Source organism: Coregonus lavaretus, assembly GCF_964263955.1.
Source record: "Coregonus lavaretus genome assembly, chromosome: 36".
NCBI classification, from domain to species: Eukaryota; Metazoa; Chordata; class Actinopteri; order Salmoniformes; family Salmonidae; genus Coregonus; species Coregonus lavaretus.
In genome coordinates this window covers 4,742,808-4,764,052 of record NC_140023.1, presented here as the reverse complement: position 1 = coordinate 4,764,052, position 21,245 = coordinate 4,742,808, and the positions used below count along the sequence as shown (strand labels likewise).

General features: G+C 43.7%; 1 protein-coding gene across 2 annotated transcripts in view; it reads right to left on the bottom strand.

Annotated features, from left to right (window-relative positions):
- The window catches only part of LOC311111005 (attractin-like protein 1), a 337,080-nt gene extending 316,254 nt beyond the window's left edge, over positions 1 to 20,826 (bottom strand). For both annotated transcript variants that reach the window (XM_084153687.1, XM_084153688.1), the window contains exon 1: positions 19,826 to 20,826. In XM_084153687.1, coding sequence (XP_084009813.1) covers positions 19,826 to 20,067 — 242 coding nt within the window. In that variant the 5' untranslated portion in view covers positions 20,068 to 20,826. The remainder of the gene's footprint in view (positions 1 to 19,825) is intronic.
- Between the last annotated feature and the right edge of the window lie 419 nt (positions 20,827 to 21,245).

Here is a 21,245-nt window from a genome sequence, read left to right as displayed (position 1 = left end):
CTTAGTACTTGGTGGCAAAACCCTTGTTGGCAATCACAGAGGTCAGACGTTTCTTGTAGTTGGCCACCAGGTTTGCACACATCTCAGGAGGGATTTTGTCCCACTCCTCTTTGCAGATCTTCTCCAAGTCATTAAGGTTTCGAGGCTGCCCCTCCACAGATTTTCTATGGGATTAAGGTCTGGAGACTGGCTAGGCCACTCCAGGACCTTAATGTGCTTCTTCTTGATCCACTTCTTTGTTGCCTTGGCCGTGTGTTTTGGGTCATTGTCATGCTGGAATACCCATCCACGACCCATTTTCAATGCCCTGGCTGAGGGAAGGAGGTTCTCACCCAAGATTTGACGGTACATGGCCCCGTCCATCGTCCCTTTGATGCGGTGAAGTTGTCCTGTCCCCTTAGCAGAAAAACACCCCCAAAGCATAATGTTTCCACCTCCATGTTTGACGGTGGGGATGGTGTTCTTTGGGTCATAGGCAGCATTCCTCCTCCTCCAAACACAGCGAGTTGAGTTGATGCCAAAGAGCTCCATTTTGGTCTCATCTGACCACAACACTTTCACCCAGTTCTCCTCTGAATCATTCAGATGTTCATTGGCAAACTTCAGACGGCCCTGTATATGTGCTTTCTTGAGCAGGGGGACCTTGCGGGCGCTGCAGGATTTCAGTCCTTCACGGCGTAGTGTGTTACCAATTGTTTTCTTGGTGACTATGGTCTCAGCTGCCTTGAGAGCATTGACAGGATCCTCCTGTGTAGTTCTGGGCTGATTCCTTGCCGTTCTCATGAACATTGCAACTCCACAAGGTGAGATCTTGCATGGAGCCCCAGGCCGAGGGAGATTGACAGTGCTTTTGTGTTTCTTCCATTTGCGAATAATCGCACCAACTGTGTTCACCTTCTCACCAAGCTGCTTGGCGATGGTCTTGTAGCCCATTCCAGCCTTGTGTAGGTCTACAATCTTGTCCCTGACGTCTTTGGAGAGCTCTTTGGTCTTGGCCATGGTGGAGAGTTTGGAATCTGATTGATTGATTGCTTCTGTGGACAGGTGTCTTTTATACAGGTAACAAGCTGAGATTAGGAGCACTCCCTTTAAGAGTGTGCTCCTAATCTCAACTCGTTACCTGTATAAAAGACACCTGGGAGCCAGAAATCTTTCTGATTGAGAGGGGGTCAAATACTTATTTCCCTCATTAAAATGAAAAATGAATTTATAACTGTCACGATCGTTGAGAGACGGGTCAGACCAAGGTGCAGCATAGTATGCGTACATGTTTATTAATAAGAATAAACACTAGACAAAATAAAAAAAAAAACGAAAACGTGAAGTCCTGTGGGCTATACACACACACAACAAGCCAAACAGGAACACAAACAAGATCCCACAACTAAGGTAGGCAACCAGGCTACTAAAGTATGATCCCCAATCAGAGACAACGAGCGACAGCTGCCTCTGATTGGGAATCACACCCGGCCAAACATAGAAATCTCAAACTAGATCTACAACCTAGAAATACAATAACAGATCTCAACAGAAACTCACACCCTGACCCAACCAACAAGAGTTCTCTCGATCAGGGCGTGACAGTACCCCCCCAAAGGTGCGTACTCCGGCCGCACCAACCTGACTCATTAGAGGAGGGTCCGGGTGGGCATTCAGCCTTGGAGGCGGCTCCGGCTCTGGCTCCGGGCGTGACGACCTCTCCCTTTCTGCCTCCCCGTTGCGCCCCTGGTCTGGTCTGGACCTCGGCGCGATGCTTCCCCTCTCCTTCCTCCCACGATGCACCAAGCCCTGTCTGGAACCTGGTGTGGGAGGCCCCGAACCTGGAGAGGGGCTGACGTCTGGGCCTGGATCGGCAACCCTCCCGCGATGCACCAAGCCCTGTCTGGACCCTGGTGTGGTAGGCCCCGAACCTGGAGAGGGGCTGACGTCTGGGCCTGGATCGGCAATCCTCCCGCAATGCACCAAGCCCCGTCTGGACCCTGGTGTGGAAGGCCCCGACCCTGGAGAGGGGCTGACGTCTGGGCCTGGAGTGGGGCCGCTGACCGGAGCTGAACTGGACCCCGGTGGAGCGGACTACTCTGGTTCCGGAGTGGAGTCGCTGACCGGAGCTGGACTTGGTACCAGTGGGGAGGACTGCTCTGGCTCCGGAGTGGAGCCGCTGACCGGAGCTGGACTGGGCACCGGTGGAGCGGACTGCTCTGGCCCTGGAGCGGAGCAGCTGACCGGAGCTGGACTGGGAACACGCACCATTGGTTTGGTGCGGGGAGCAGGTACGGGGCGTACCGGGCTGGAGACACGCACCACTGGTTTGGTGCGGGGAGCTGGTACGGGGCGTACCGAGCTGGCGACACCCACCACTGGTTTGGTGCGGGGAGGAGGCACGGGCCGTGCCGGACTGGGAACACGCACCACTGGCTTGGTGCGAGGAGCATGCACGGGCCGTGCCGGACTGGGAACACGCACCACTGGCTTGGCGTGAGGAGCAGGCATGGGCCGTGCCGGACTGGGAACACGCACCACTGGCTTGGTGCAAGGAGCAGGTACGGGGCGTACCGGGCTGGCGACACGCACCACAGGGTTGGTGCGAGGAGCTGGCACAGGCCGTACCGGGCTGTGGAGGCGCACTGGAGGTCTGGAGCGTAGAGCTGGCACAACCTGTCCTGGCTGGATGCCCACTTCCGCACGGTACGTGCGTGGCGTTAGCACAGGACGCACTGGGCTGTGAACGCGCACTGGAGACACAGTACGTAGAACCGGCGCAGGATATACTGGATCGAGGAGGCGTACTGGAGACCAGGAGCGTTGAGCCGACACAACCCATCCTGGCGGATGCCCATTTTCGCACGGCATGTGTGTGGCGCTAGCACAGAACGCACTGGACTGTGCAGGCGCATTGGCGACACAGTGCGTATCTCTGCATAACACAGAGCCTGCACGGTCACACGCTTCTTAGCGTGAATACGGGGAGTTGGCTCTGCTCCGAACCCTGGCTCCGCCAACCACCCCGTGTGCCCCCCCCAAAAAAGTTTTATTGGGGCTGCTTCTCTGGCTTTCTTCGTGACCGAGTCCTTTTGAGTCGCCGTTTCTCCTCTCCTGCCTGGGCTTCCTCCTTCGCCCAGGGTCCTCTACCAGCCAATATCTCCTCCCAAGTCCAAAATGTCTTTCCCACCTGTGTCCAGGGTGTCTACTGCTTCTGTCACGATCGTTGAGAGACGGGTCAGACCAAGGTGCAGCGTGGTATGCGTACATGTTTATTAATAAGAATAAACACTAGACAAAATAACAAAAACGTGAAGTCCTATGGGCTATACACACAACAAACCTCCTTCAGACATGGCAGGTGTCGGTCAGACAGATACATAACCATACTCACACAAGGCGGTGAAATATATACAGTGCCTTAAGAAAGTATTCACACCCTTTGACATTTTCCACATTTTGTTGTGTTACAGCCTGAATTTCAAATATATAAAAAAAATGTATCACTGGCCTACACACAAAACTCCATAATGTCAAAGTGGAATTATGTTTTTAGAAATTTTTACAAATTAATAAAAAATGAAAAGCTCTTTGTTATGGCAACCCCTTTGTTATGGCAACCCCTTTGTTATGGCAACCCCTTTGTTATGGCAACCCTAAATAAGTTAATGAGTATAAATGTGCTTAACAAGTCACATAATAAGTTGCATGGACTCACTCTGTGCGCAATAGTGTTTAATCTGTGAAGAAAAGTTTTAAAAAATCTTACATTTTTACATTTTAGTCATTTAGCAGACGCTCTTATCCAGAGCGACTTACAGTTAGTGAGTGCATACATTTTCATACTGGCCCCCCGTGGGAAATGAACCCACAACCCTGGCGTTGCAAGCGCCATGCTCTACCAACTGAGCTACAAGATTATGACTACCTCATCTCTGTGCCCCACACATACAATTATCTGTAAGGTCCCCCAGTCGAGCAGTGAATTTCAAACACAGATTCAACCACAAAAACCAGGGAGGTTTTCCAATGCCTCGCAAAGAAGGGCTCATAGAAGAAAAATGATAATAATACTGACATTGAATATTCCTTTGAGCATGATGTTATTAATTACACTTTGGCTGGTGTATCAATACACCCAGTCACTACTTTTTCAAAACATAGTCATGTAGCCTAGCCCATGGGCCTATATATTTTGCTAAGGTTTGTATCACAACTGAAGTGGCCAAATAACTCCAAAATGTAGCCTATAGGCCCAAGACCCCTGGAACATGGTTGGAGAGCCCATAGCCTACAGAGCCTAGTAAAACATGTGTTCTTATAAGCCCAGTCATTGCACAATCTCACGTAAAAACAGAGTTTAGACTGGCCACTATTTAATAAAAGCAGATCCCATCTTTCTCCTGCTGCTATATGTATTGCGCAATTCTTAAAAATTAAGCACATTAATTCGTTTTACAAACGGTGTAGCCTACCTGGCATATTAAAAAGGTAACTGCAAATAACCGCCATTTGCTATTCGATTTTTGTTTGTTTTGTGGACCATTCTAAATTAAAATGAATTCCACACATATATTAGTAGGCTGTATGTAAAGTCCAGATTACATTGAGAATACTGTGTGAGAATATTATCAAGTGCTTGTCAAATTGTGATTGAGAGACTGATGAAGTGTGTACAGCCTGCGCAAGAAACAGAGCAGAGCACAGGCCTTTAATGAGACTTTTTTACAACCATCATTCGTCGCATAATATATAGCCTAACATTTGCATCACAACTAAAGTTGCATAAATAACTCTAAATTAAGCATTTAGGATGAACTGTTTCTTTGTTAACCGCTCAATACAGAATAGCAGCATGTGCGCACTCCCTCGAAAATCGTTTGGGGAAAAATATCCTTTCTATTTTATTCAGCTATGTTCAATTGTATTCTTCATACTATAAAATTAAATAATGCCACAGGAATTATAAGCAAATCTTGCCTGCTTAACTATTGTAGCCCACAGCCAGATCAGGGCTTAACATAAGGACGACTCAGAATATGCTATTCTGTTCTTCTGAAATAGGCTACATTTTCTTCATATCATAATGTTTCTTTAGACCTGCCTAAAATAAATAATGGATTTATTGTGTTGGTGTAGGCTATATTAAATGGATTTATTAGACTTATTAAAATGTAGATGTTCCAAAGGTCTTCATCAGTGGCTTGTAGGCTTTGAGTGGAAGCCAGAGATGCTAAAGGTGTTTATGTTAATTAACAGTCAATTACCGTGAGACCGGCAGTTATTTAAATGACAATAACTGGCTGACAAAATTTCATGACCGTCACAGCCCTAATCCTGTTTGCAATAAGGCACTAAAGCAATACTGCAAAAAATGTGGCAAAGCAATTAACTTTTGGTCCTGAATAGAAAGTGTTATGTTTGGGGCAAATTCAATACAACACATTACTGAGTACCACTCTTCATATTTTCAAGCATATTGGTGGCTGCATCATGTTATGGGTATGCTTGTAATTGTTAACGACTGGGGAGTTTTTCAGGATAAATAATAAACTGAATGGAGCTAAGCACGGGCAAAATCCTGGAGGAAAACCTGGTCCAGTCTGCTTTCCACCAGACACTGGGAGATGAATTCACCTTTCAGTAGGACAATAACCTAAAACACAAGGACAAATCTACACTGGAGTTGCTTACCAAAAAGACAGTGAATGTTCCTGATTGACCGAGTTACAGTTTTGACTTAAATCTACCTGAAAATGGTTGTCTAACAATGATCAACAACCAATTTGACAGAGCTTAAAAGGGGCAAATGTTGCAGAATCCAGGTGTGGAAAGCTCTTTGAGACTTACCAAGAAAGACTCACTGTCAATCGCTGCCAAAGGCGCTTCTACAAAGTAATGACTCAGGGCTGTAAATACTTATGTAAATTAGATATTTCTGCATTTCATTTTCAATAAATTTGCTAACATTTCTAAAAACATTTTCACTTTGTCATTATGGAGCATTGTGTGTTGATGGGTGAGAGAAACAAATCTATTTAATCCACTTTGAATTCAGGCTGTAACAAAACTAAATGTCAAGGGGTATGAATACTTTATGAAGACATTGTATATACACGTGTTGTAAATGTATTTATTTATCTACCTAAGCATTCACTGACTCAACCACCAAAAAGGCAGTGGGTATACTCAACAGAGATGGAAACAAGCAATGATTAAAATCTCACAAAGAAAGAAGACGGCATTGTTCCACTTTCCAAATCACAACAAGCATTCTCTCATTCTCCATGATAATCCCATGGTGATGGTCACAGAAAAGAGAGTGACATCGTTAGTGCTTCAAGGCTTTCTAGTCTCTGGGAAAACAGGGAGGGCATGAGTCATGAGTTACACAGTTCCAAATGCATGTGTGTGTGTTTGTGTGTGTGTGTGTGTGTGGTGTGTGTGTGTTCTTACATGAGGCAAGGCCCTCGCTCTCATCATAGCAGGATTAACTCACTCTCTGGACAGATGGCCATCCAGCCCTCCCCCACCCTACCTTTCAAACACACAGCTCAGCTCAGCTCAACACAGTGGCAATTTCAGTTCACTGTGCACAAAAACATAGCAGCCGTCAGCTGTACCCCGCCTGAGGCTTAAACATGCATACATCACCACACACACACACAGTGCTGTATGACAAACACATGTTTGATGATGTAAGAGGTCACTCCCGTGTTCTCAGACAACTAAAATATGTAGGCTACGCCTGTTAGAACTAGACAGAACTGGACTCCTACCCCTTCCTTCCCTCCATAAATCATTCCCTCCCTCCCTCCTTCCACATTCCCTACACACATGAACACTGGAACAGACACTACCCATCAACCTGTGACAGGCTGGTCAGACTCAGACATTGAGGTTTGTTCAACTGAAATGTAACCTGGGTCTATTTAAATTTTCTTCATTGTCGATGCTGCTGGGAGAGCAGATTATCTTGATCCATAGGGATGACAGACCAACATGACTATATTTATATCGGACATGCTCTTTAATATCATGTTGTTTTACAGTTAATCCTATTGGAGGACCGAACCACGTGTTTGTGGTTTAGATGTTGAGTCTCCGTATCTCAGTCATCAAATGGTTCAGTCCACCACATCATAGCCGTCTCTTACTGACCACAAGGGAACTCTGTTTGTAATGTCATGAGTATAACAAAACAAACAATTTTTTTATATATATATATATATAATATAATAATATCAATATCATACATCACCACATATATAATAATAATATATATATAATAATAATAATAATAATAATAATACAGTACATTCCAGTATGTACAGTATTAAAAAGACACAGCAACCCAATACAATATAGTGCATTTATATAATGTGTTCTGGTGGGAGGAGATCTGGGGGATTTGTGAGGAGACCATTCTCATTTAAAGGTCTCATATGTCTGTATAAATCTAGAGAGGCCCTAACTGTGTTCATTTTCAGAGATCCCATCCTGATAACAAGGAGTATTGATCAATATAAGGTGAGCAGGGTCCAGTACACTGTTATTGTACTTTTTGCGTGCACACACTTCCTGTACAGCAGCTCTCTTTTAGTCTGCGCTGTGCAGTGCTGTTTCACACCACCTCGTCTCTATATGTGACACCATTTTCAGAACAACCCCAGAGGGTTTGGATGCAGAGGAAACTAAGTGAGGCTGTGTAAAAAGAAGTGCTTGATGTTCTCTGCTCTATAAATACAGTGTCATGGTCTCAAAGCCATCACCCATTTACCCCTCTCAGAGCTGTTCAGTCTGTCCGTGCAGGAAAGAAGGCCTTCATGTTTAGGACACTTCATTCCCCTTCTTGTCTACATATGCATGAGCTCACTAGATTCAGTTTGCACACTCTGATCCGTTTCCAAATTCCACTCCCCGAGCTAAGTTAGAGACAAGCACATCAGGACTGGAGGGACTGAGGAGGAACAAATGGAAATAGACTAGATAGGGGGAAATGCAGCAAAGAATACAGATTCTAGACTAGATAGGGGGAAATGCAGCAAAGAATACAGATTCTAGACTAGATAGGGGGAAATGCAGCAAAGAATACAGATTCTAGACTAGATAGGGGGAAATGCAGCAAAGAATACAGATTCTAGACTAGATAGGGGGAAATGCAGCAAATAATACAGATTCTAGACTAGATAGGGGGAAATGCAGCAAAGAATACAGATTCTAGACTAGATAAGGGGAAACGCAGCAAAGAATACAGATTCTAGACTAGATAGGGGGAAACACAGCAAAGAATACAGATTCTAGACTAGATAGGGGGAAACGCAGCAAAGAATACAGATTCTAGACTAGATAGGGGGAAATGCAGCAAAGAATACAGATTCTAATATCCGTTCATTCTGGCTCTTTACATCGCAGAGTGTCCATGGTGCTCCTCAGAGCTTAGTCAGTTTACAACAACTTCTAGAAATGCAGATAAGAAATGGAGAGGGGGGATGAAGGAATGGAGAAAGGGGGATGAGGGAATGGAGAGAGGGGGATGAGGGAATGGAGAGAGGGGGATGAGGAGACGGAGAGAGGGGGGTGAGGGGACGGAGAGAGGGGGGTGAGGGGACGGAGAGAGGGGGGTGAGGGGACGGAGAGAGGGGGATGAGGGGACGGAGAGAGGGGGATGAGGGGACGGAGAGAGGGGGATGAGGGGACGGAGAGAGGGGGATGAGGGGACAGAGAGAGGGGGATGAGGGGACGGAGAGAGGGGGATGAGGGGACGGAGAGAGGGGGATGAGGGGACGGAGAGAGGGGGATGAGGGGACGGAGAGAGGGGAATGAGGGGACGGAGAGAGGGGGATGAGGGGACGGAGAGAGGGGGATGAGGGGACGGAGAGAGGGGGATGAGGGGACGGAGAGAGGGGGATGAGGGGACGGAGAGAGGGGAATGAGGGGACGGAGAGAGGGGGATGAGGGGACGGAGAGAGGGGGATGAGGGGACGGAGAGAGGGGGATGAGGGGACGGAGAGAGGGGGATGAGGGGACGGAGAGAGGGGGATGAGGGGACGGAGAGAGGGGGATGAGGGGAAGCAGATAGTATCTAAGCTCCTTAATTACAGTTGCTTGTGAAAGTGTTCACCCCCCTTGGCATTTTTCCTAATTTGTTGCCTTACAACCTGGAATTAAAATGGATTTTTGGGGGGTTTGTAGCATTTGATTTACACAACATGCCTACTACTTTGAAGATGCAAAATATTTTTTTATTGTGAAACAAACAAGAAATAAGACAAAAAAACAGAAAACTTGAGCGTGCATAAGTATTCACCCCCCCAAAGTCAATATTTTGTAGAGCCACCTTTTGCAGCAATTACAGCTGCAAGTTCCTTGGGGTATGTCTCTATAAGCTTGCCACATCTAGCCACTGGGATTTTTGCCCATTCTTCAAGGCAAAACTGCTCCAGGTCGTTCAAGTTGGATGGGTTCCACTGGTGTACAGCAATCTTCAAGTCATACCACATATTCTCAATTGGATTGAGGTGTGGGCTTTGACTAGGCCATTCCAAGACGTTTAAATGTTTCCCCTTAAGCCCCTCGAGTGTTGCTTTGGCAGTATGCTTAGGGTCATTGTCCTGCTGGAAGGTGAACCTCCGTCCCAGTCTCAAATCTCTGGAAGACTGAAACAAGTTTCCCTCAAGAATTTCCCTGTATTTAGCACCATCCATTATTCCTTCAATTCTGACCAGTTTCCCAGTCCCTGCCGATGAAAAACATCCCCACAGCATGATGCTGCCACCACCACCATGCTTCACTGTGGGGATGGTGTTCTCGGGGTGATGAGAGGTGTTGGGTTTGCGCCAGACATAGCGTTTTCCTTGAAGGCCAAAAATTTCAATTTTAGTCTCATCCGACCAGAGTACCTTCTTCCATATGTTTGGGGAGTCTCCCACATGCCTTTTGGAACACCAAACGTGTTTGCTTATTTTTTCTTAAGCAATGGCTTTTTTCTGGCCACTCTTCCGTAAAGCCCAGCTCTGTGGCGTGTACGGCTTAAAGTGGTCCTATGGACAGATACTCCGATCTCCGCTGTGGAGCTTTGCAGCTCCTTCAGGGTTATCTTTGGTCTATTTGTTTCCCCTCTGATTAAGGCCCTCCTTGCCTGGGCCGTGAGTTTTGGTGGGCGGCCCTCTCTTGGCAGGTTTGTTGTGGTGCCATATTCTTTCCATTTTTTAATAATGGATTTAAATGGTGCTCCGTGGGATGTTCAACATTTCTGATATTTTTTTATAACCCAACCCTGATCTGTACTTCTCCACAACTTTGTCCCTGACCTGTTTGGAGAGCTCCTTGGTCTTCATGGTGCCGCTTGCTTGGTGGTGCCCCTTACTTAGTGGTGTTGCAGACTCTGGGGCCTTTTAGAACAGGTGTATATATACTGAGATCATGTGACAGATCATGTGACACTTAAATAAAGTCCACCTGTGTGCAATCTAACTAATTATGTGACTTCTGAAGGTAATTGGTTGCACCAGATCTTATTTAGGGGCTTCATAGCAAAGGGGGTGAATACATACAGTGGGGGGAAAAAGTATTTAGTCAGCCACCAATTGTGCAAGTTCTCCCACTTAAAAAGATGAGAGAGGCCTGTAATTTTCATCATAGGTACACGTCAACTATGACAGACAAATTGAGAGAAAAAATCCAGAAAATCACATTGTAAGATTTTTTATGAATTTATTTGCAAATTATGGTGGAAAATAAGTATTTGGTCACCTACAAACAAGCAAGATTTCTGGCTCTCACAGACCTGTAACTTCTTCTTTAAGAGGCTCCTCTGTCCTCCACTCGTTACCTGTATTAATGGCACCTGTTTGAACTTGTTATCAGTATAAAAGACACCTGTCCACAACCTCAAACAGTCACACTCCAAACTCCACTATGGCCAAGACCAAAGAGCTGTCAAAGGACACCAGAAACAAAATTGTAGACCTGCACCAGGCTGGGAAGACTGAATCTGCAATAGGTAAGCAGCTTGGTTTGAAGAAATCAACTGTGGGAGCAATTATTAGGAAATGGAAGACATACAAGACCACTGATAATCTCCCTCGATCTGGGGCTCCACGCAAGATCTCACCCCGTGGGGTCAAAATGATCACAAGAACGGTGAGCAAAAATCCCAGAACCACACGGGGGGACCTAGTGAATGACCTGCAGAGAGCTGGGACCAAAGTAACAAAGTCTACCATCAGTAACACACTATGCCGCCAGGGACTCAAATCCTGCAGTGCCAGACGTGTCCCCCTGCTTAAGCCAGTACATGTCCAGGCCCGTCTGAAGTTTGCTAGAGTGCATTTGGATGATCCAGAAGAGGATTGGGAGAATGTCAAATGGTCAGATGAAACCAAAATAGAACTTTTTGGTAAAAACTCAACTCGTCGTGTTTGGAGGACAAAGAATGCTGAGTTGCATCCAAAGAACACCATACCTACTGTGAAGCATGGGGGTGGAAACATCATGCTTTGGGGCTGTTTTTCTGCAAAGGGACCAGGACTACTGATCCGTGTAAAGGAAAGAATGAATGGGGCCATGTATCGTGAGATTTTGAGTGAAAACCTCCTTCCATCAGCAAGGGCATTGAAGATGAAACGTGGCTGGGTCTTTCAGCATGACAATGATCCCAAACACACCGCCCGGGAAACGAAGGAGTGGCTTCGTAAGAAGCATTTCAAGGTCCTGGAGTGGCCTAGCCAGTCTCCAGATCTCAACCCCATAGAAAATCTTTGGAGGGAGTTGAAAGTCCGTGTTGCCCAGCGACAGCCCCAAAACATCACTGCTCTAGAGGAGATCTGCATGGAGGAATGGGCCAAAATACCAGCAACAGAGTGTGAAAACCTTGTGAAGACTTACAGAAAACATTTGACCTGTGTCATTGCCAACAAAGGGTATATAACAAAGTATTGAGAAACTTTTGTTATTGACCAAATACTTATTTTCCACCATAATTTGCAAATAAATTCATTAAAAATCCTACAATGTGATTTTCTGGATTTTTTTTCTCTCATTTTGTCTGTCATAGTTGACGTGTACCTATGATGAAAATTACAGGCCTCTCTCATCTTTTTAAGTGGGAGAACTTGCACAATTGGTGGCTGACTAAATACTTTTTTTCCCCCACTGTATGTACACACCAATTTCCCGTTATTTTTTATTTTTTTAACAAGTTATTTCTTTCATTTCACTTCACCAATTTTGACTATTTTGTGTATGTCCATTACATGAAATCCAAATAAAAATCTATTTAAATTACAGGTTGTAATGCAACAAAATAGGAAAAATACCAAGGGGGATGAATACTTTTGCAAGGCACTGTAGATACTGTATGTTCTCCCTTCCCAGGATGATTTCTGATTTACATTGTGTCCATAACTTTGTGATTCTCATATTTTTGTCAAACAGGGATTTTATTCCTGGTGGGAATGATCTTATCATTAGGCAAGTACAGCTTCTATAGAGATTTATAAATACTTGAATCTTCTCTTCAGAGTTCAATGACTTGTACAATGTTTGATTAATTCTGTGCACATGACACCAGCAAGTGCTGCTTGGGAAATAAATGAACTAAATTAATGGACTCAGCATGTTTGTAATGAGATGAGAGTCCGGAAAAATCAAATTAGGAAAGTCTTAAAAAAGGCAAGTTTAAAGGAACAGAGGCCTTGAATCCTCCATATGACACGTTTCCTTTGGAAGAGCAGCACATTATTATCCATCACTATGTACACAGTATACAGGTGCTATACTCATCTACCACTTTAAAAACAGGAGCAATAGGTTGTTGGTGCAACTAGCTCTAGCTAGTTAAACGAAAGAAAGAAAGAAAGAAAGAAAGAAAGAAAGAAAGAAAGAAAGAAAGAAAGAAAGAAAGAAAGAAAGAAAGAAAGAAAGAAAGAAAGAAAGAAAGAAAGAAAGAAAGAAAGAAAGAAAGAAAGAAAGAAAGAAAGAAAGAAAGAAAGAAAGAAAGAAAGAAAGAAAGAAAGAAAGAAAGAAAGAAAGAAAGAAAGAAAGAAAGAAAGAAAGAAAGAAAGAAAGAAAGAAAGAAAGAAAGAAAGAAAGAAAGAAAGAAAGAAAGAAAGGAAAGAGTGGGCGAATACAGTGCATTCGGAAAGTATTCAGACCCCTTGACTTTTCCACATTTTGTTACGTTACAGCCTTATTCTAAAAAGCATTAAATAGTTTTTCCCCCTCAATCTACACACAATACCCCATAATGACAAAGCAAAAACAGGTTAAGAAGTGTCTGCAAATGTATTAATAATAAAAACGGAAATATCACATTTACATAAGTATTCAGACCCTTTACTCAGTACTTTGTTGAAGCACCTTTGGCAGCGATTACAGCCTCGAGTCTTCTAGGGTATGACGCTACAAGCTTGGCACACCTGTATTTGGGGAGTTTCTCCCATTCTTCCCTGCAGATCCTGTCAAGCTCTGTCAGGTTGGATGGGGAGTGTCGCTGCACAGCTATTTTCAGTTCTCTCCAGAGATGTTAGATCGGGTTCAAGTCCGGGCTCTGGCTGGGCCACTCAAGGACATTCAGAAACTTGTCCCAAAGCCACTCCTGCGTTGTCTTGGCTGTGTGTTTAGGGTCGTTGTCCTGTTGGAACGTGAACCTTCGCCCCAGTCTGAGGTCCTGAGCGCTCTGGAGCAGGTTTTCATTAAGGACCTCTCTGTACTTTGCTCCCTTCATCTTTCCCTCAAGCCTGACTAGTCTCCCAGTCCCTGCCGCTGAAAAACATCCCCACAGCATGATGCTGCCACCACCATGCTTCACCATAGGCATGGTGCCAGGTTTCCTTCAGATGTGACGCTTGGCATTCAGGCCAAAGAGTTCAATCTTGGTCATCAGACCAGAGAATCTTGTTTCTCATGGTCTGAGAGTCCTTTGGGTGCCTTTTGCCAAACTCCAAGCGGGCTGTCATGCGCCTTTTACTGAGGAGAGGCTTCCGTCTGGCTACTCTACCATAAAGGCCTGATTGGTGGAGTGCTGCAGAGATGGCTGTCCTTCTGGAAGGTTCTCCCATCGCCACAGAGGAACTCTGGAGCTCTGTCAGAGTGACCATCGGTTTCTTGGTCACCTCCCTGACCAAGGCCCTTCTCCTCCGATTGCTCAGTTTGGCTGGGAGGCCAGCTCTAGGAAGAGTCTTGGTGGTTCCAAACTTCTTTCATTTAAAAATGATTGAGGCCACTGTGTTCTTGGGGACCTTCAATGCTGCAGAAATGTTTTGGTACCCTTCCCCAGATCTGTGCCTCGACACAATCCTGTCTCTGAGCTCTACGGACAATTCCATTGACCTCATGGCTTGGTTTTTGCTCTGACATGCACTGTCAACTGTGGGACCTTATATAGACAGGTGTGTGCCTTTCCAAATCATGTCCAATCAATTGAATTTACCACAGGTGGACTCCAATAATAATATAATAATAATAATAAGTCATTTAGCAGACCCTTTTATCCAAAGCGACTTACAGTCATGTGTGCATACATTTTTACGTATGGGTGGTCCCGGGGATCGAACCCACTACCCTGGCGTTACAAGCGCCATGCTCGCGTCTCCTGAGTGGCGCAGTGGTCTAAGGCACTGCATCGCAGTGCTAACTGTGCTACTAGAGATCCTGGTTCGAATCCAGGCTCTGTCGCAGCCGGCCGCGACCGGGAGACTCATGGGCGGCGCACAATTGGCCCAGCGTCGTCCAGGGTAGGGGAGGGAATGGCCGGCAGGGATGTAGCTCAGTTGATAGAGCATGGCGTTTGCAACGCCAGGGTTGTGGGTTCGATTCCCACGGGGGGCCAGTATAAAAAAATTAAATAAAAAATGTATTCACTAACTGTAAGTCGCTCTGGATAAGAGCGTCTGCTAAATGACTAAAATGTAAATGTAAATGTCTACCAAATGAGCTACAGAAGAAACATCAAAAAAATTATGATCAATGGAAACAGGATGCACCGGAGCTCAATTTCAATACTCATAGCAGGGTCTGAATACTTTCTAAAAACCTATTTTCGCTTTGTCATTATGGCGTATTGTGTTAAGATTGATAAGGGGAAAAAATAAATGTTATCAATATTAGAATAATGCTGTAACGTAACAAAATGTGGAAAAAGAAAAGGAGTCTGAATACTTTCCGAATGCACTGTACATGGGCCAAGCAGGATGCAATCTCCTCAACTTTATGTCCACTCGTAACCCTCACTGTTTCATATAACGAGACTGAGAATAAAATAACAAAAGTGCTTCATTGACAGCAAAACTGGCAGAGAGAAAGACAATTTTTCAGTTCTGCTTTCAAAACAACACAAATCAGGCTGTCAGATTATGAGCAAGTATCTTTTTTTATTTAGGATGCCTACAAGTGCTCATAGTCTGCATTTTGGTTTTGGCAGCATCTGGTTTGTAACTGTGTTTGTTTGTGTGAATAATTAATGTATGGGTGAACTGCAAGATGTAATCTGTCTGTCTGAATCCATTTGCAGCAGCCAGCCTGTGGCAGTCAGACAGTCACACTCAGGGACACAGACTAGCGAGGGGCTGCAGTGCCATAAAAATCACAGATAACTAAATCAATAAACAAACACAGCAAGCTGTTTCCACTCTGCTAAACTCAGATTTCCCCCTGACATTGTGTATGCCATCCACAGGTGAGATGATGATTCACTGAAAACAATAGAACCACTGATGTGATGCATAGTCAACGGGAGGATGAACCACGTGTTTTTTTTAAATGTATCTTTCGTTCTCTCCTTGAATGGCACTTAGGCGTTTATGAACCTCCCACAGCATCTGTGCACTTCCAACTTCCCTATTTGAAACTGATAATGAACCCGTTGTAGTCCAATGAATTATATTCGATTCCAGACAGGAACTGTACACTTGCTATTTATGGCATTCAAATCTGGTCAATTTTAGACCTTAATACAGACAGCATGGACATTAAAGGGCCAATCCGAAGTTGAAACAATAACAAAGTGGTCTGGAGAAATGTAACAACTCTCAAATTCACAGAGCTATGGATGCAAGGTCTGACCATCCATGATATCAAAATTATAGTTTTAACCATGTTGAGGCTATAAAGTTTGTTTTTTACATTTACAATGTTTACAAACATTGAAGTAAAACACTCTTATATATTTTGGGTTCTGATGGGGTGTGACAGTTGAACAAAGTTAATAAGACATTTATAAAAGTTATATTATTTAAGAATCAATGGGTATATAATTCATTTATAAATCAAAAAATGGATGTAGCAAGCCAGATTGCCCCTTTAAAATCAGCCAAGGAAAGGACTAAACATTTTTTGTTGAGAACATGAACAAACTGAAGGGTTTGAGTGGGATGAAATTACCAGTTTTCATTTGAACACAGGTGGTGGCACTTCATTAAAGGGTGACTGAACTTCCTGATTTGCCCTCGTTTTGAAGATTGCTCATTAAGAAATGCTAGCGGCCATGACTGAAGACAAACAAGAGAACAATAACACATCTACAACCTCATCATCTGCAAGCTGTCAAATAATTGTAAATAAAACACAAGTTAAACTGTTTATCAGTGGCCAAAATCACTAATAGCCAGCAGGCACATTGAGCAGCCAGGCCACAATCAGCTTATCAAGTCACTGGCGAGTGGCGATGTGTGCGCTTCGGTGCCGTTTAGTTTTTTACAACTATCTCATTATCTATTACCAGTGTGTGTTTCATAGGGAATCATGTTACAAAACAGGTCTCTGGGGGACACGAGATGCTCCCGAATGGGTTTTGGAGGTTCTGGCTGCTATGATTGGATATAGCGTGCGCAGCTGATAGAGCGCAATCAGCACAGCTGCTTCTCTCGTGTTAGTGGGCACTGGGTAAGTGGGCATGATCGTAATCCATACCCAACCCTCCAGTAAATTGTGATGATCTCACAAAACTCAGTTTTAGACGAGACTGATTTTATCACCAACATTTTCCTATTTACACTTAGTACATTTTGACACTAGAGTTTCTGACTCATATCGATGCCACATAGGCTGTATAAAACCAGAGAAGTTGTTTCTAAGTTTACGTTTAAATCAATGTGCTGCCTAGAATCCCTCTTCAGCTTCCCACACTCAGGTTAGATCTAGTTCCCATTCTCACATGACTTGGCATTACCTACACATCCCCATTTACCCTCCAAAAAACAGTACAAGTCCCACATAAAACTGGATCCGTGACCCCAAAATCCCAAAAGATCAAGGTAAAGAACATCCTCTGCAGAACATGGATTAAATTTATATTAGATTAAGATTACTAGATTAAGTTGTCTTTAGTTCTTATATGATTGGTATTTTAGAAATATGACAGTAATTACACAGCTATTTCACAGTAGTTACAAAGTAATTACAAAGTAATGCAGATAGGCCTAGGTAACATTGTAGCACTGAAATCGTTCCACAAATTTGTATGAAAGGACTATTGCTAATTTAGTGCATCAAATAAATAGAAATTCCATGTAACCACATCTGCCTAGGCAATTTAATGTTAAGTGTGAACAATTTCCTGAATTTATTTAATCTCTACGGGATTAAAATGTGCTGTTATTTGAATCCTGATGATGGACATGCAGTTTTTAACCCAATTCAAACCAGATCTGACAAGTGTGACTCAGTAGTGTCTACCTTTTCTTATTGACAGATGGTCCAGGTGTGAAAGTTGCTGCATGATGGCATTAAGGTGCTGATTCCCTCCTGACAAGAGGGGAGGTGACCTCAGCTCCTCACATTAGGCCAATACAGGCCATCAATCAAGGCCTGCACTAAAGGAAAAATCAGTAGACCCTCCCCTAAAGCGACTGACTCAGAGATGGTTGATCATAATCATAATCAAATAAGCCTACATATTCTACATATTGGCCCTCCTGTAGCTCAGTTGGTAGAGCATGGTACTTGCAACGCCAGGGTTGTGGGTTCGATTCCCACGGGGGGACAGTATGAAAAAAATAAAAATATGTATGCACTCACTAACTGTAAGTCGCTCTGGATAAGAGCGTCTGCTAAAATGAAAATGTAAGTCGCTCTGGATAAGAGCGTCTGCTAAATGACTACAAAATAAAAATAAAAAATCACTATTTCCAATCATGTGGACCAGTTATAATATAGCTTACACACTCAAACTCAATCTGCCAGCAATAACTAATGTGTTCATTATCAATCACCAGTGTTGGGGAGTAGTGACCTACATTTAGTCCAACAGGTAATTTAACTACGTTTTGCAGTAGCTTGGTGGTTGTTGAAGTAAATTCAAATCTTGGTGGTGTTTTCAGAAGTGAATAACTTTTTTTTTTTTTTTTTTACATATCGCGGGGTAGCGAACTACTGGAACTACACTACTTTTTATGCAAGAACATTTAATTTACATTACATTTTAGTCATTTAGCAGACGCTCTTATCCAGAGCGACTTACAGTTAGCACATACATTATTTTATCGAACCCACAACCCTGGCGTTGCAAACGCCATGCTCTACCAACTGAGCTACATCCCCTGCCGGCCCTTCCCTCCCCTACCCTGGACGACGCTGGGCCAATTGTGCGCCGCATTTCCTTTCTTTTTCGGCATTAGACCTGCCAGTCTCACTTGAAACATAGTTTTTGTGATTAGTAGGCTAAATGACACATTAACATCCAACTCCAGAGTGATCTGTTCTTGCAATTTGTAGTCTATGACATTTCAGATTTAGATACGATATTTCATCATGAATTATTTTGGATGTTGTGCACTATTTTTTCAAAGTAACTTTAGTTAAGTAAACTATATGTTTTAAAGGGTAGCTTAACTTCTTCCAGTGTGAAGTAATTGGTAGCTTGGTAAACGATATGTTCAGAGTAGCTTCCCCAACACTGGCAATCACAATACTCAATGTTGAGTAGGAATTCACTAGTTTCCACTCGATCTATACAGGTAGTCAGCCATGAATTGACAGCAATAGCAAGCTCCAACCACAAGGACAAAAAAAAAACATGGCTTAGGCTACTATCCATTACATATTGTATATTTGTCTGTTGCGTCTAAGGTGACGGTTGCCAGGGCTATTTGATTGGGAAATCGATATGATTCCCCAAAAATATAATTATTTGTACAATTACTACACTTGAATGGAATTTAAAGGCTTTATACTGTATCGTGGCAGAGAGCAATAACAAAGGAACGCTCCGGGTTACGGTGTCACGGCTCTTGATATTGTTTGGTGATTCACTAGCATCTCCGCAGTTTCTAAGCCCAGAGGCGCAACATCGCGAGACTTCCGGGAACGCTTGCGAAACATACCAGGCCGGGGTTTGAAAATTCTATGAGAGAAGTGAAAAATTATTCCTTTAGTTGTTCATTTTCTAGAAATCTAAAGACACAACCTAGATTCGAGCCAATGTCTTAAGTACTTGAACATGTTAAAACGCCAACATCGTGAAAGTGACACATTTCCGTCAAAAACAACTTCATATCGAAGGAGTGCCTGTGATTTGACGGCCTGTACATGCGCAGTTCGGCGTGAGACGACCTTTAGACACGATGACGTGTTTCTACGCATGAGCTTAACTAGCCAGCGTCGCCATGACATCTATTGGAGAAGCAGCTTTAGCCTATCTTCATACTGTACTGTCTTTGATTAGCAGCAAGCCACTAATAGGCTACTTCCTACCGAGCGATGTTGTAATAATGTCTAGTGGACTTTAACGTAGACATAAGAGAAAGTAGAATTTGTCTTTGAACAATGGTTAGAAAGTAGCATAGATCAAACAACTCAATACTCCATTAGAATGTTACTTTGAAACAGTATCTTTGCGGATACTTACTTGAATCTTCCCTGACAGTGTTGACACTGGGCTCCAACCCATCCTTGGTCACAGACGCAAGTTCCATTGATGCATTTCCCAGAAAAGCAATTTTTATCACAGGACTTGGAGACTGTGGCTTCGGTGTAAAACACCAAGTACAGCATAAGGAATGCCCCAAAATATATTTTGATGTCCTGGGGTCGCATATTTGGATATTTAGTCCATGTGCATAGATGCATTCCTCGGCAGTCCCCTCCCATTCTACTTTAGAAACAGGTAAAGGTCTACTTTTCTGGTTAAGACTCCCTTATTCACAGATGGAGTGACTCAATTAAATGTAACTTATTGGTAATAAATACTTTGGAGCAAATGTTTGGAGTAGGCGTGGGATAGCCTAGCCATTAAGCTAAATACACTCAAACATTCAAATTGGCTTATTTATTGGCTATAGAAACATAGCTGAGTCTGAGCATATTGCTGGAGTCCCGCAACTAAAACATCTCATCAGACAACAAAGCCAGCAAATGTGCACATACTTTATACACTCCTATTAAACTTTCTTGAACTATCGTTAATGAATGCTCACAGCGTTATTCCCAGAGGCTAAGAAGCCATTTTAAAAACCAAAGAAAAATGGTGTGTTTTCTAAGTTGTATTCTAAATGAAGTATTTTCCAAGCAATTTTCAAGTTCACCATCCTAATGTTTCCCGAAAAACTGGAAGAAAATAAAAGGTCACAGGATTGATGATGGGATGTTAGTTCTGAATCCCCATTTCCATTGCAAGAGTCAGTTGTGGATGTTGTTCGCTGCGGTGGAGAATGCAGCAACCCGGACAAATAGATCAAGTTGGCCGTTATCCGTTCCGCTTTTTCCCACTTTCAGTTTAGGCCCATTCACCGAAGATAATGACGGTTATTTGCATAAAAATAATTGTAATCCTTGTCAGAGAGAGCGATATTCACCGATGAATAACAACACGACTCCCCTCCGTACGCGATGATACTCGCACAGCTGGTTTTCGACAGGGAAACTCCTGGACAAAGCTCCGAGCATGAGCAGTGCAAAATTACGCATTTAAAGAGACAGTACACGACTGAGCGCGGTTGTCCCTGTACTGGTTAGTACTATCCGAGATCCTTGGGACGTCTCTACCCTAAACTCTAACCTTAACCCCTACCCTAACTATACCGTAACCCTTACCTAACCCTAACCTTAACCCTTACCATTTTAAACAAAGAACCCCTTTACTTCTCAGAACCTTATTTTTCTTCTTCTTCTCTGGTATAATGGCGTTTGCAACAATTGGATGTGCATGCCGCCACCTACTGAACGGGTGGATAATACGGATCCACAATAAGGAAAGAATGTTTTTTTTTTTCACCTTTATTTAACCAGGTAAGCCAGTTGAGAACAAGTTCTCATTTACAACTGCGACC